Source organism: Oryzias latipes, chromosome 6 (genome assembly GCF_002234675.1).
Source record: "Oryzias latipes chromosome 6, ASM223467v1".
In the NCBI taxonomy this organism is placed as follows: domain Eukaryota; kingdom Metazoa; phylum Chordata; class Actinopteri; order Beloniformes; family Adrianichthyidae; genus Oryzias; species Oryzias latipes.
Genome location: NC_019864.2, coordinates 3,628,084 through 3,643,081, shown reverse-complemented (window position 1 = coordinate 3,643,081; position 14,998 = coordinate 3,628,084). Strand labels below are relative to the sequence as shown.

At 40.1% G+C, this 14,998-nt stretch overlaps 1 protein-coding gene across 2 annotated transcripts in view; it reads right to left on the bottom strand.

Moving 5' to 3' along the window:
• Positions 1 to 14,998, bottom strand: part of LOC101172882 (GRAM domain-containing protein 4) — a 41,494-nt gene that overhangs the window by 6,282 nt on the left and 20,214 nt on the right. The window contains exons 2-14 of one of the 2 annotated variants that reach the window (XM_004086264.4): positions 14,349 to 14,547; positions 14,174 to 14,279; positions 11,061 to 11,181; positions 10,893 to 10,960; positions 10,663 to 10,795; positions 6,109 to 6,134; positions 5,433 to 5,524; positions 5,263 to 5,354; positions 4,833 to 4,881; positions 4,552 to 4,623; positions 4,425 to 4,468; positions 4,228 to 4,337; positions 589 to 743 (exon numbers count right to left, since the gene is read on the bottom strand). In XM_004086264.4, coding sequence (XP_004086312.1) covers positions 589 to 743; positions 4,228 to 4,337; positions 4,425 to 4,468; positions 4,552 to 4,623; positions 4,833 to 4,881; positions 5,263 to 5,354; positions 5,433 to 5,524; positions 6,109 to 6,134; positions 10,663 to 10,795; positions 10,893 to 10,960; positions 11,061 to 11,181; positions 14,174 to 14,279; positions 14,349 to 14,525 — 1,245 coding nt within the window. In that variant the 5' untranslated portion in view covers positions 14,526 to 14,547. The remainder of the gene's footprint in view (positions 1 to 588; positions 744 to 4,227; positions 4,338 to 4,424; positions 4,469 to 4,551; positions 4,624 to 4,832; positions 4,882 to 5,262; positions 5,355 to 5,432; positions 5,525 to 6,108; positions 6,135 to 10,662; positions 10,796 to 10,892; positions 10,961 to 11,060; positions 11,182 to 14,173; positions 14,280 to 14,348; positions 14,548 to 14,998) is intronic. The other variant, XM_020701572.2, reaches the window with a different exon arrangement.

The window sequence follows — 14,998 nt, the reverse complement described above, 5'->3', positions numbered from 1 at the left end:
AGATGATAAAAAGCTGCCTGAAAAAGATCATATTTGTTACATAGAAAATATGCTGGGCAGGTCTCAAGCTCCCTGCTCTGTTCTATTCTGATAGACTTGCAGACAAATAGATCAATGAACATCTTTGTTTTCCTTGTCCGAGCTGGAATCTGGATCTAAACTGTACGGCTCTCCATTTGTGATGGACCACAAATGTGCGGGGCTGCAAACTACGAATAAACTCCTCTGCAGAAACTATGTCCTAGATGGCCCTGCTCGGGGGGGGGGTTCCTAGAAAACATCACAGGTTTTTGGATTTTGGCTAAAAATGGCAGAATCAGGATTAAAAGACCACTGGGAACACTTTGAAAATAGATGAAAAGATGATTGGCGTGGGACTTGAGGAACTTCAAATACAGATAATTCTCAGATAAAATCTGCAGGTCAGTTATAGAGCCCATCAATATACAATGCAGATGATCTGAAGTGAACTGGATGATGATTTAGTTCTGTCTGATGGTTTTGCTTTGTGTGTCACGCTTTGAGGCAGCTGCGGTGTGATCTGGTGTCTTATGGATGTGCGAGTGCTTTTGAGCGCTTTAAACTAACCCGCTTGCTCCCTGGGAAGCTGCTGCGCTCCTTCACCTGAAGATCCGTTGGTAAATTGGTCCATATGATGTACGCAGTGTCGAAGCGCTGCCTCAGCTTTGGACAGCTCCTGAGGAGGAAGTCAATGAGGAAGAACTTGATACCTGCATACACACCTGAGTAGGAGAGAGACACTGATCAGTTCCACAGCACAGTCTTTAAAAAGGAAAATGTAAACAGACTGACTGCAAATATACATGAAAACTAAAATTCTACCAGCAATAATTAGCCATAAGAAAAGTAATAATGTGTCATTTGAAGGAATGGTTTATTAGATCTCATACTATAGGTTTACAGTGGTATGAGAAAGTTTGGGCACCTCTGATAATTTCTTTTTTCATAAATCATTGGTTGTTTGGATCATCAAGTTCAGTTAAATATGTCATATAGCAGATGAACACAGAGATATTTGAGAAGTGAAATGAAGTTTATTGGATTTAAAGAAACTGTGCAATGATTACTTAAACAAAAATAGACAGGTGTGTAAATTTGGACACCCCTGTTGTTTTATTGATTTGACCTTTAGCAATAATTGTTGGAACACAAACTTGTGTTATAAGCTCATTGACCCTTGACCAACATGGTCAACCTCAAAACACCTGTCAGATGACCTGAAAACAAAGATTGGTCAACATCATAGTTTAGGTGAAGGATCCAAAAAGCTTGCTAAGAGATTTCAGCTGTCAATTTCCACTGTGAGGAATAGAGTGAGAAAATGGAAGACAACAGGCACAGTTCAAGCAAAGGCCCGGAGTGGCCGGCCCAGAAAAACCTCAGATAGGCAGAGGTGAAGGATGGTGAGAACAATCAAACTCAACCCACAGACCAGCTCCAAAGACCTACAACGTGATCTGGCTGCAGATGGTGTCACTGTGCAACCATTTAAGGCACTTTGCACAAGGAGATGCTGTATGGAAGAGTCATGCGGAAGAAGCCTTTTCTGCGCACATGCCACAAACAGAGTGGCTTGAGGTGCTAAAGCACATTTGGATACCTTAAAATCCTTAAAAAACATTTTTCAGGTCTAATTGTTGGGACTATTGAAAAAAAAAGTCCAAAGGTCCATGGGACTTAACTGCTCTTTCAAAAACCTCCAAAACATTTCTCTAACTTTGTATGTTTGTTTGCAAACTCTTTCACCCCCTTGTGCATTCCTAAAAGCTACAAAAACCCATGGATGACAGACAAGATCTACCAGCAGCTCTGCCAGTCTTTCTGATACCTTCTGTGAGCAGAGCAGTCCTGTGGCTTTTACATGTTCTAGGGAAAAAATACAAAACATTTAGTCTAAGCTAAACTTCAGTCCTCTATCCATTTATAACAACTATTGAAATACTGTAAGTTCATCTCTGTGATGTGAAAGCTCAATGTCTGTCTAAAGCTTCCTCTGAGAAATACATTCTGTATTTGACAAATGGCTGTTATTTTAAACTTTTATGACAGTCTTAATCCAAGATATTTGACTTGTTTTATAGAGAACAATTGTTCATAAACTCAGTTTTGCATTATGGTTCTTTATTGTCATTACTGTAGATTTAATTGGTCTCCTTTTTTGTATATTAAATATTAACATGTGATGTTGGAATGTTGTCATGGATGCAGTGGAACTGCCCTTCTTTCAGGAGTGATGAGGCAGAACCAGCCTCCATGTAAAGGAGGATTTCTCTGTCTGTTTATCCAGAGTTGTAAAATAAAAATAAAAACATCTATTTAATGCCACTTCACTGCTTCAAATGAACCACAGTATACCATAGTCCAGGTCAATACTCAATTCTGATTGGCTGCAGGGTGTCCATTATAAAGTGGTGATGGACACGTAAAAAGAAGCTCCAGTCACTTGGCCTGAACGTTCGATGTTACTGTGCTGGCCAAAACGCCACAACAGAAACTGGGAACATATAGGTCATCTTTCTGTCTTGCCTATCTTATTGCTTGATACAGAGTGAATGTATGTTTATAAATAATTGCCAAATAATTAAAGAAATTGTTTGTTGATACACATTTGATGATGACAGTTAATGGAGGATTTCTTTAATCAAATTGATCAAGGAAACTTGTAGACCTTTGCTTTGAAACCTACCTTTGGCTACATCTGGACAAAAACAAGCTGTAAGAGATCAACTTTCCCTCGGAAATGATGCTTTGGATCGCTTAACATGCTGTTAAGCATATATACCACTTCCTAGCTGTTGCAACGACAAAGTGTCACACCACAAATTACATAGTCTGCTTCTTGTGAAAAATGATTTAAACACAAAAAACAACAAGAATAAAGAACTGAATATTTATTTATTCCATAAGTGACCATGGTATAAGAAGGATGATGCCATTACCAGAAATGAATGGATGATGCGTGAACCGTCTGACTCAAAGCGGTGGATGGTTGATGCCTAAATGCATCATCCATTAATGTTTATTAATAGACATTTATCCATCACTTAACTTATCAATCCTAGAAATGAGTTGATTTCTTAGCTTCACACTGTGATTTTTCCTCTGTGGTTGCTGAAGGTGGACTCTGCTTTAATGCTGCAGCTTAAAGTTTCAGACCAAACCTTTGGGGACGGAAAACACAGGCAGGAGATCTTTGTTTTCTATTTATGAAATACATTTTCCGAAAATGTAGCTCCTGCATTAAGGGAAGGCCTGGTATGAGTGAATGCTGTAGTAACAGTTGATGAATATGTGAGTTTGTGTGAGTTAGGTACCACCTGGTTCTTGTTCAATGTGATGCAGAAAAGAGTGTGGGAGTCTATGTGTGTCTCATCAATAGTTGTAGATGTACAGTAGATGTACAGTCAGCTCTAGAAAAGGTGAGAATGTGTTTGGAACCAGACTCGTCTGAGGCTTTGACGCTACAGTCATACTAAACACCATTTCCGTGTCAGGGGTGTCCAGTTTCAATTTAAGTCAAATTTAAGTCCTGCGGCGAGTTTTGGAACGGCGATCAGGCGTGCTGATCTAGCAGCAGTGCATCTCAGACGTAATAGCGGATTTTGGGTGTCACATCGCAAAGTTTTCAGAGTCTGAACTCTGGTAAAGAAGACGGGTCACGTCAACCAATTGGAGACTCAGCTTTGGCCAGTCACATGTTGATGATGTTATCAGTGGGTGGAGTCCAAAACCAAACTAGAGGAAAATCTCAATGTTCTTCTCCTTAACTTTAAGAGATTTTTCCTATGCATCCAGACAATAATAAAAAAAAATTCCTCTAATTTTATTCTTGTTTATATTTTTCCCTCCTAGGACTAATCATTTGTGTCTTCCATGCATTGAAAATGAGATAAACAGTCAATGCTTCCGAGCACTGAGGCTAAAAATGTTCAACAGTAGCGTCTCCCACATGTGTCTGGAGCCTCAAGTTTATTAACATACTTCTGGCAGAGCGTTGGGCAGCAAATTTGACGTGCGACAAAATACAGGCAGTGGATGCAGATTTGATGTGCAAATCACATTCGCTGTGGATGTAGCATAAGAATTTGTTCCTCTCCGGTTTGGTTCCTAAGAGGTTTTGGACCTGACCGATTACAATTACACATAGACCAACGGCTGCAGATTTAACACGCTCTTTAAACAAAGTCCATAAAGGTAAAGAAGTACCTATGAGGAATCCCAGCAGCGGATATGGCAGCAGGCACGAAGAGACAAAAGCCACCCACAGACCAACGTAGAGCTTCCGAGTCAACTCTGGCTGGACCCACATGAACAGACTTCACAAAGACAATTACAGTTTAACGGCCTGTCAATTACATCTCAGTCTGACATGGAAAAATACTGTATTTTGCAAACAAACCCACTTCTTAAATTTCTCCAGGATGTTGGCCATCTTTCCAAACAAATTCTGTGAGAATAAAATACTGATAAATAAAGGCAAATGGTGCTTTTGACGCAGTCTAATGGCTGGCCCCTCCTCCTTGATCGGACCTGAGCTTTCTGTGCAACATCCAGAACCAGCTGGAACTTCTCAGATACCGTCAGATCTTCCTTTGGAGGCTCCTGGAAAACATGGTAGTGCTGTAAACATTTGCATTAACAAAGAAGTTCAGTCACATACTTGACTCCTACGGGATAATAACCTTTTATATTGGTGGTTTGGAAACGGCAGTGCAGTCAAATTACAGGCTAACTTCTGCATTCCTTTAGGAGAGTTTCATTTGTTTGATTTTCCAAAGCATTTGTTGTGACAAGAAAAAGTAAACACTCACCACTGGCTCAGAGACTTCCGGAATGATGCTCCACGTGATCCTCCAGCCTCTGACAACACAGCATTACGAGACCATGCAGACATAATCAAAGTCTCAAGATGGTGCTATGAAATGATAAAAGGTCTGTGAGCTGTCTAAACTAGTCAGAGTCCTGAGGAAGTCCTTTCAGGATACAGATGGGATTCAGGGTTTAGGATTCAGATAAAAATGTCCTCAATGACTGCACAATCAGAAACAATCCTCAACGAAAAAGTACATAATGGGGTTTATTTTTTGTACAAATGGATCAAAATCACACACAAAAGCTAGAAAGATCTGTGGTTTATGGCCAAGTTTACTTAGAATAACAACTTGGTTGAGAGATCTACTGAGCCTCAGACAGCACATATTCAGATTTTTGTCTGGATCAGTCTCATCAAAAGTTACCAACCTAGAAATAAGATAATTCAGAGTGAGGCGCAGGATAGCGAGAAATAGAAGCATTGGGATGGTCCAGCCACGCCACACTGCATGCATGTAGATCTGTGGAGAAGACATACGGTGTGGGCAGGACTTCTGCTTTTAAGGAGACCTGCTTTCATTGATTATGCAACAACTTACAACAAAGGCAAAGGCTGATGTGTAGATGGAAGACCAGCAGGACAAAGCTGAGAGGCTTCTCTTGAAGTTGGTCAGGGGTCGGAATCCTCTTTCTAGAAAAGCCACAGCATTATATCCACCGAATCACAAATAAATATTGTTATAGGTCATTAAAGACCCACTCCAGTGAAAACAGTGATATTAAAATGTTTTTCTGAGGATGGAGAACATATATGACATACATATATAAAACTACATTTCTGAGTATTTCTTTACTCAATTGTTGTGAATCAGACTCATCATCAAAAATCATTTGTGACATAGGAAATACGCTGGGCGGGTGACAAGCTATTCATTTGATACCCATCTTATTGGTATCAAATAAGCTGGACACAGGAAAATAGTACTTTTTGTTCAAACTATGCTGATTTTTATTTTAATAACTGAAAATAAAAAAATGTAAACAATAATTGCATTTTTGGCTTCCCTGACCCCATAGAGTTTAGAAAATACTCAGTACTTCAGTAGTTTTGCCATTAGGTGCTGTTTTACTCAAATAATAATTTGGATGACTTATTTTAGTTCTACTCAAGTTATATTTGAAAGGAAAGCTACACTCAAGAACCTGGCCTCTGCTCAGTGATGTAAACCCCCTCCCTGTATAATGTATTCCAAATGAAATGTGACAAATACTCACTTAGCCGTCTCATGTTTTCAGTCAATCTGCAAATCAGACACCAGAGAAGTTTGCTTAAACCAAAGCATAGCCTTTATAGGTAAGGCAAGAACAATGCAAAACTGTTGCCTTTGAAGTTGGTTTCAAATTCAAAAACAAGTGACAGTGAAATAACAAATTAAAATTATTGAAGGTCATTTATGCATCCAAAGTATTTCTAAGTTAATGCCAAGAGTGTGCAAAGCAGTAATGAAGAACCTACAACATGACATACATTATTTTCAGCTGTTTCACACTTTTTGTTATGTATATAATTCCACATGTGTTAATTCACAGTTTTGATGCTTTCAATGTGAATCTACAATTTTCATCGTCATGAAAATAAAGAAAAGTCTTTGAATGTGAAGGTGTGTCCAAACGATTGGTCTTTACTGTTTGTGTTTTCTTGACACATTCGACGGGGTAAATCACACCAAACTTTTTATGAAAAGGAAAATTGAGGTGTAGCATGGTATATTCTAAGATTACTAGCCTTCTGGTATGCCCATCAGAAAAGTAGAGTTAGGTGGGGATCAGGTGTCTCTTCCCCGTTTGGTATGACCCATGGGGTAAGACAGGGAGGTGGTGTTTCATCCCCACTTCTTTTTAACTTGTACATAGATGACCTGTTGAAGGATCTGAATGCCTGTAATACTGGTTGCATGGTTGGTGGTTTTAGGGTAAATCATTAGATGTATGCAGATGATTTCGTAGTTTTTAGTTGAATTTGGTTTTAAAAATTATATCTTATCCAATTTCAGTAAAGGTGCTGTGACGATTTGTCGTACAAGGGATGATGTTGCATTGAATTTTCCTGCTTTTAAACTTTTTGATTCTGAGCTTGATGTCTGTAACAAAGTAAACTATCTTGGTCATATCATCAACAATAAACTTACAGATGACGATGATATCCACAGACAACGGTGTATTTTACAAGCTCAGGCAGGTTTTATTCATGCTCTGACAATGTCAAAATCCTCCTATTCAAAACTTATTGCACACCACTGTATACTGCCCACCTGTGGACAGATTATAGGGCATCCAGCATGAGGAGGCTACAGGTTGCCTATAATGATGCCCTAAAGATATTAATATCTTCTTCTTCTTTATCAGCAAAACAGATCATGGTAGATGTTTTGGAGATAAATGCAGGCAAGCAGATGGAGATGGTTTGGACACGTTGAGAGGAGGAACAATGAGGATGTTGATAAAAGGATTCTGTGGTTGGGGAAAGGGGTCTAGAGGAAGATCATGGAGGAGGACGCAGAGGACAGGTTAGAGGAAGACAGATGATGGTTGACCCCTAAAGGGACCAGCCGAAATGCAAATATGTGGAAACATTAAAATTTGGCTCTGCTAACCACGTTCACAGCATTGTTGCACACAGGCCATTTTCAGTGGAACAGAGGCTTCTGTTTGTGGCCACAGTGCTGCTGCCATCTTCTGGTAAAATATGAAATATTATTTTTGATTGGATGTTTGTTGTGTTTTTGTTAATGGTGCTGACAGGATATGAAAGTCTTTTTTTGAAAGTGTTTGCAAGTTGAAGGCTAGATCATGGACTATAATTGTTGATGCATCAATCTGCAGTGGTAGAAGAAAAAAGCACCAGACTTTTAGAATCCCTAATCTCTTCTTAACACAGTGTACTCATTTCATATGAATACAAATTTGACATACATGTATGATGTATTGTAATATATATATATATATATATATATATATATATATATATATATATATATATATATATATATATATATATATATATATATATATATATATATATATATATATATATATATATATATATATATATATATATAGTATATATTTATGTGATATATTTTACTCATTCATTCATTCATCTTCTGCCGTTTTATCCCTTTTGGGGTCACGGGGCTGCCAGAGCCTGTCCCGGCCACTTGAGGATGAAGGCAGGGGACACCCTGGACAGGTCGCCAGTCTGTCGCAGGGCCACAATCACACACCCATGCACACTCACATTCACACCTAGGGACAATTTGGAGAGACCAATTGACCTATGAAGGATGTTTTTGGATGGTGGGAGGAGAAAACCCACGCATACACGGGGAGAACATACAAACTCCACACAGAAAGGTCCCCCATTGATGTTCTGGTTCAGCAGCTGGGCCTTCTTGCTGTGGGACAAGAGCGCTAACCACTGCGACACCGTGCAGCCTTTGTCTGTCTGTCCTAATCTACTAAAAAGGTTTTTGTTTTTCTTCAAACATACAACAGTATAATTATGTCCACATCTCCAAAACCATACCTCTAACCTCGGTCACACACTGATTGCTTCCCACACAGTTTGTTACAGACTCTTCCATTTCTCACCTGACTGGTTACTTGCTGAAACTTTTCTTATGTGGAGAGAACTTTATAGGCAACCCAGCTTTGTTTTTACCCCCAAAGCTTTCCTCTTCAAAGTAGTATGAACAATCAAAACCTTCATGTATGTTTCTGTTCAGGAAAAATAAACTGCATCCACTGCTGGCTGGTTAAAATATAATATTTGGGAGCTGTACTGGGATCAAAGTACATCCAAGCAGCTGCTGGTTATTCTTTCTAAGCAGCAGAAAACCCCTCCACATGTGAAAACTGAAAAAAACGGAACCTGTTTTTTCTGTACAGCCTCCATACTGTTAAAGATTTCCATAAATCGTGAATTTGGGCTAAGGCAGGGGACGGACAGTTTGCCAGTCTGTCGCACGGCCACAATCACACTCACACATTTATGGACAATTTAGATTTACCAATTGACCTATGAAGCATGTTTTTGGACGGTTGGAGGAGAAAACCCACGCATACACGGGGAGAACATGCAAACTCCACACAGAAATGTCCCCCATTGGTGTTCTGTTTCAGGTCACCCAGCCGGGAATTGAACCAGAGGACTTCTTGCTGTGAAGCAAAAGCGCTAACCACTGCGCCACCGTGCAGCCCATGTTATTCTATATTTTATTATGTCACCATTTTTTACTGGTTCTAGCTAGTTATGGATGAGTATTGGGTATTGAGTATTGAGCTGTGGGTATTAATGAAGCTGTTATACTTTCCCTCCTTCATCATTAATGTAGCTTCTGTTGTTAGATGTGGAGATCTGAGAGCATTTAAGGACAACACCAAAAGGCTGATCTAGCAGTGAAAGCTGGTCTCTATTTTATTGCTATTTTATTCTAATTGATTGGTATTTTATTGCTTTCTTTCTTTCCACTGTCATACTAGTAAGGAACAACATCTCGTCTCCCCTCTGTATTTCTTCGCAAATACTATATGTGAAATCACAATAAACAAATCTTGAATGTAGCATGAAGCTGATGTAGAAAGACACTAGAATAGCATGAGGTCTGGCATGAGCTGTGGTCTAGCATAAGGTTGGTGTAGTATGAGCTGTGGTGTAGCATAAGGTTGGTGTAGCCTTAGCTGTGGTCTGGCATGAGGCTGGTGAAGGATAAGGTTGGTGTAGCATGAGCTGTGGTGTAGCATAAGGTTGGTGTAGCATGAGCTGTGGTGTAGCATAAGGTTGGTGTAGCATGAGCTGTGGTCTGGCATGAGGCTGGTGAAGGATAAGGTTGGTGTAGCATGAGCTGTGGTCTGGCATGAGGCTGGTGAAGGATAAGGATGGTGTAGCATGAGCTGTGGTGTAGCATAAGGTTGGTGTAGCATGAGCTGTGGTCTGGCATGAGGCTGGTGAAGGATAAGGATGGTGTAGCATGAGCTGTGGTGTAGCATAAGGTTGGTGTAGCATGAGCTGTGGTCTGGCATGAGGCTGGTGAAGGATAAGGTTGGTGTAGCATGATCTGTGGTGTAGCATAAGGATGGTCTAGTATGAGGCTGGTGTAGCATCTCTTCTTGAGTTTTTTAGATTTTTCTTTTCAAGTTATAAATTACATTATCAATATGAATATTAGGCTACTCTTAATCTCCTCCTTTCCTGGATGTAAAGTCCTTTTCTGTATATTTCCATTTTTGAGCATTTTTGCTTAGGTTTTCCTTAAAGTAAATTAAAAGTAAAAAATAAAGATTGCATTGCAATACTCACACAGTCATATACTAATGTAAGGAATTATTTCTATAAAACGTGTAAGTAATCTGTAATGAAATAAAGTTGTGTAACATTATGTGTGAATCTGATTCAATCCAGACACACTTTTAGCTTTGAATGTTAAAGGTGCAACTCAGGTTTTAAGTTTCTGACCAGATTGTAGCATCCACATTTCTGCTTAGTATAATACTTCCAGAGTGTCCTCAAGGCTTACACATTTATCCTCATGTATACATACATTTTGGTGAACAGGGAAGTAAAGCTGTCTATACATTTTCAAGGACAACAATGACTTTGGGTTGTCTCTAGCAAAGGGAAAGTTTTCTTCCTTTTATAGAATGATCACCTGTTGTAGTGCACCTGATTCATATGTTTTATCCAAATAATCTTAATTTAGCGAGTATAAAAGTATTCATGTTTGTGATCATGCCTTAACTTCTACAGAGGCTTTTTTTACTCCACCGTACCTCCTGGCACTCAGTGGCTCCTCCGGCTCCACTGTCGTCTCTTCCGGCTGGATGCGAAAGTCTTCGATGGTGATGCCAAAACGATCATGGAGGAATTTCAGGATGCTGGTTGACAGGTTTACTATCTGCTTATCTGTTGGGAAGAAGAACGTTGCTCGAGGAAGAAGTAGAGAACTTTCAGAACTTTTCCTTTTGAGGTGAAACAGATTAAATAAGATGGTGAATCCCACCTGAACTGCAGTTTTCAAATGGAGGACCAGAAGGGGCTTTAGGTGATCGAGATGGAGAACACTCCTCTCTGTGCTCAGACAGAAATATGGGAATAACAGCAGTGAAGGTTGATGCTTCGCTTGTTCCCCCACAGGTTCCGGTTTTTCCATTTGCTTTTATTACTTCACCTGGAGTTCAGAACTTCAGTGGTCTTCTGCTCCAGCTCCATGCGCCGGCTGCGCTCCTTCTCTAACTCCTGCTTCAGTGCATCTTCATTACATTCTTCCTTTAGCTTCCTCAGCTCCTCTTCTGAAAACAGAGACAGGGCACAAAGTAGAAGTACTGTTATGCCTTAGTCTCTGCTGCCCTTTCAGGTGGATACTGGCTGGCTGTGGATGGAAACATGCAAACCTGTACGGGTCACACAACTAGTCCGGATGAAATTTTAAGATTGTCGACCCGGTGAGCCTGTAAGATGAAAATGTTCAGGCACATTTTTCTACGGGCATGCTCCAGGTGACAGGTTGTAACAAACACTTTAGCAACACGTAAGGATAAGTAAGATTGATGCATGGGAGATGTAGGCACATGAAACTCATTTTTCATCTTTTCAACCCCCCTGAACCCTGCTCACAGTCCAGGGAGCCTGTTAGTGTGGTTTAGGTGAACAGAGCGTGCTCCTTGTGTGCAACCTGACTGTTAGAAATTAGAAAATCATAGTGAAGCTCATAAGGAACACGGTCAGTAAGGAACCACTGCGCGCACCTCCAAATTATAAAGGCCACCAACAGCATCACCTGTACGTCGTGAGTGCGTGTAACTTACATTATCCTTCAAAATAAATAATAATAATGGATTGGATTTATCTGTGCTTTTCCAGACAGTCAAAGCGCTTACATTGTGTCCATTATTCATTCACTCCTCATTCATACTTGGTGATGGTAAGCTACGGTTGTAGCCACAGCTGCCCTGGGGCAGTGGCGTGGCTGCCAGTTCACACCTTAGGCCCCTCTGACCATCACCGGGACATTCATACACATTCACACACCAGTGGAGCCACACTGGAGGCAAGGAGGGTGAAGTGTCTTGCCCACGGACACAACGACATTTTGGCTGGTGGGAGCGGGGATCGAACCGCAAACCCTTCAATCATTGGACGACCCGCTCAACCGCCTGAGCCACTGTCGCCCACAAATATACTCCATATTTACAATATACTCCATGATGCGCTTACAACAAAAACAATAATGGTACGTTCCATTTTCATGATCTCCCATAAAGTAGCTGCATGAGCCTCAAGGGAACTGCAAGACACACCAGTACTCCTCTTAAGATATGACCAGGCCTGTCTACAACCCTTCACGGGCCCAGACAACCAAAAGAACTGCAGCATCCAAATGGATCAACCCCGTACATGTGACTAAGGCAGTGTTTTTCAACCAGTGTGCTGCGGGAGATGGTCAGGTGTGCTGTGGGAAATTGCCCTCAATAACTGATCTAAAAACATTTCCCATCTCCAGGATATCAGCTCTGTGTTCATCCAAACAGGCCCTGATAAACACTGAGAAGATGAAAGATCGTAAAATACTTTTTTCTTTGTGTTTATTTGATTCTATTAAAGACATTTTGATAAGAATGACGTAAGACGATTTAGCCGCAGCTATAACTGTTTTCAGAAAAGTCCCGCCCCTTTAACTGTCTCTACCAATCATTCTTGGAGGCTTAATCACATGTCATCAGTCTGACCAATCAGAAGTGGTTAAAGTCTTCACTTCCTTGTTCCGATTTAGCTCATAAAGTCTCTCAGTTCCAACAAAAATACCAGCTAAAGCTCGTCTTTAGCGGTGTAGCTTTCCACAGAATCCGGCATCAGACCGTGGAACAAGTGAACTAAACAATGAAGCTCAGAAACGCCAGTTTGTCTGCGTTCGGTGGCTGTTCGCACTACATCTCCCATGATGCATTGGGTTAAAGTGACAGCGTCTCAGCGCACAATAAGTCATCCTTGTTAAACGTCTTGAAACCACAACGAACACACATCAAACGGTTTTTCAATCTTCTAACTTAACTTTAATTACATCTTTTAGAAAAAAAAAGCTGCAACTTCCAGCTTTTTCTACCACAATTATCACAAAAATGCATGCGAGATTGCGAATGGGCTGGATATCAATACAGACTATGAGTTTCTCCTTTATTTATTTATTTTTTTGGATGCTGGTGTGCGGCGGGATTTTTGTCAAGGTTAAAGTGTGCCGTGGCTCAAAAAAGGTTGAAAAACACTGGACTAAGGCATTACCAGTTATCGGTTTAAACTCTACTCCAACTAAGTTTTATTTGAAACAGTGGTATTCTACGGAGCCTGTGTCCTGACATGGAAAAAATTAAATATCTAGTTCCCACAAATTTATATCTTGTTCCCACAAATTAGTATTTCATTCCCACGAAATTCTACTTCGTTCCCTCGAAATATTTAATTCGTGCGAACGAAATGATTATTCACGTCAAAACTCATTCATAAACATGGATATGCTCTCCGTCCTGCCGCAAAAGTCGCTTTCAGCGGTAACTTCCGTGTCTCTGTGAATATCCTACGATTTAGGATGCCCAAGCTTTGTGCTTCGCCACACATCATCCATGTCTTCAATGCAATGTAATGAGACACACACAGACAGAAATGTATAGGTATCTGCTGTAAATCCAAATATTGCTCAAATCCGTGTTTATGAAGCTAGGAGCTAAGTTCAGTAAGCGAAGCAGCAATGCGTGTTTATGAATTATTTATGACGTAAATAATTATTTCGTTCGCACAAATTAATTGATTCGTGGGAACGTAATATTTTTTTGTGGGAACAAGATACTATTTCGTTCGCACAACTTTATTAATTTGTGGGAACGCGATATATCTTATTTTTTCCATGTCAGGACACGGGCTCCGTAGAATCCAGATCTTTGAAGGGATTTGTGGTTTGTCCCTCCATGTCCAGAACCAAGAACCCAAATCTGTAGTGCTGCAGACATCAAGTGAATGAACAATGATCTGGGTGAAGCTATGGCAAAGTCTGAGGCTACTAATTCTAAAAAAAAATAATCCTATTGTTTTTGCCAAAATTAGTGACAGAGTTTAGATTTCTGGACACAATCAATTTTAAACAGGATGTAGATTGGAAACTGGAGGCAAAAGAAATTGGTGGCATTGAAAAGAGTCACTCTGATGAAGTTATCATGATTAAGTAGAAATCATTCAGTTAATTTCAATCAATATTTTCTGCTTAGCTTCCCAAACAAGAATTTTTAAACTCACGTAAAAAGTGTTTCTCTAACAAAGCAATTTCAAGGTGTCCTTTGATCTCATTTAAATCTGTCTTTGCATCATCTTGAAGAGAGGCTGAAGACGATCCTCGACTAGCCTGAGAGAAAGAGAAAGTACAGTCAGCATGCAACCCCCTTTTGGAGCATAAAGAGTAAATGTTCTGCACCTGGATCTCTGCTTGCTGCTCGCCCTCTGCTTCATCTGGCTCTCGGGATAATATCTGAGGTTTCAGGACAAGATCTTCGCTGCTCTCCACATCAGAATTGCAGGGTGAATCTGCCACATCCAGGAATTCATCCCGCCTCTGGCCTCGGAAGCGGATTTTGTCCAGACGCTTTCGCATGGTGGACGGAGAAGAGTCTTACCTGAAAATGAGTGATGGCAGGTCTTTAGAAGTATCAAATCCATAATTATTAATAAATTATTAAAATAATACATTCCCATTGTTCTTTTACATTATCTTTAGTTCTGAAGTAAGTCTGACGTTTTCAACTAAAAGCATATAAAAGTCAAAACCATTGACTGTATGTGAGAAATGGACTAAATAAGTGAGTGTTATGTCATCCATAGATAAATGTTTACCTCAAGTTCCAACAAAATGAAGTCAATTCAGTCGACATTTGTTGCGATACAGACGCCGTCATGTTGAAGCCAGACAGTTTCAGTAAGCAGTGATTGGTCCGAGTCAACAAATCTATGGCAACCACTCTAGCCAATCAGGAGTGAACTTGTTGCCAAACATTTTGAGTGCTGGACAAGAGACCACAACATGTTTTGAGGAACCTGATTAGTCAGTTTATAACTTGAATTACTTGA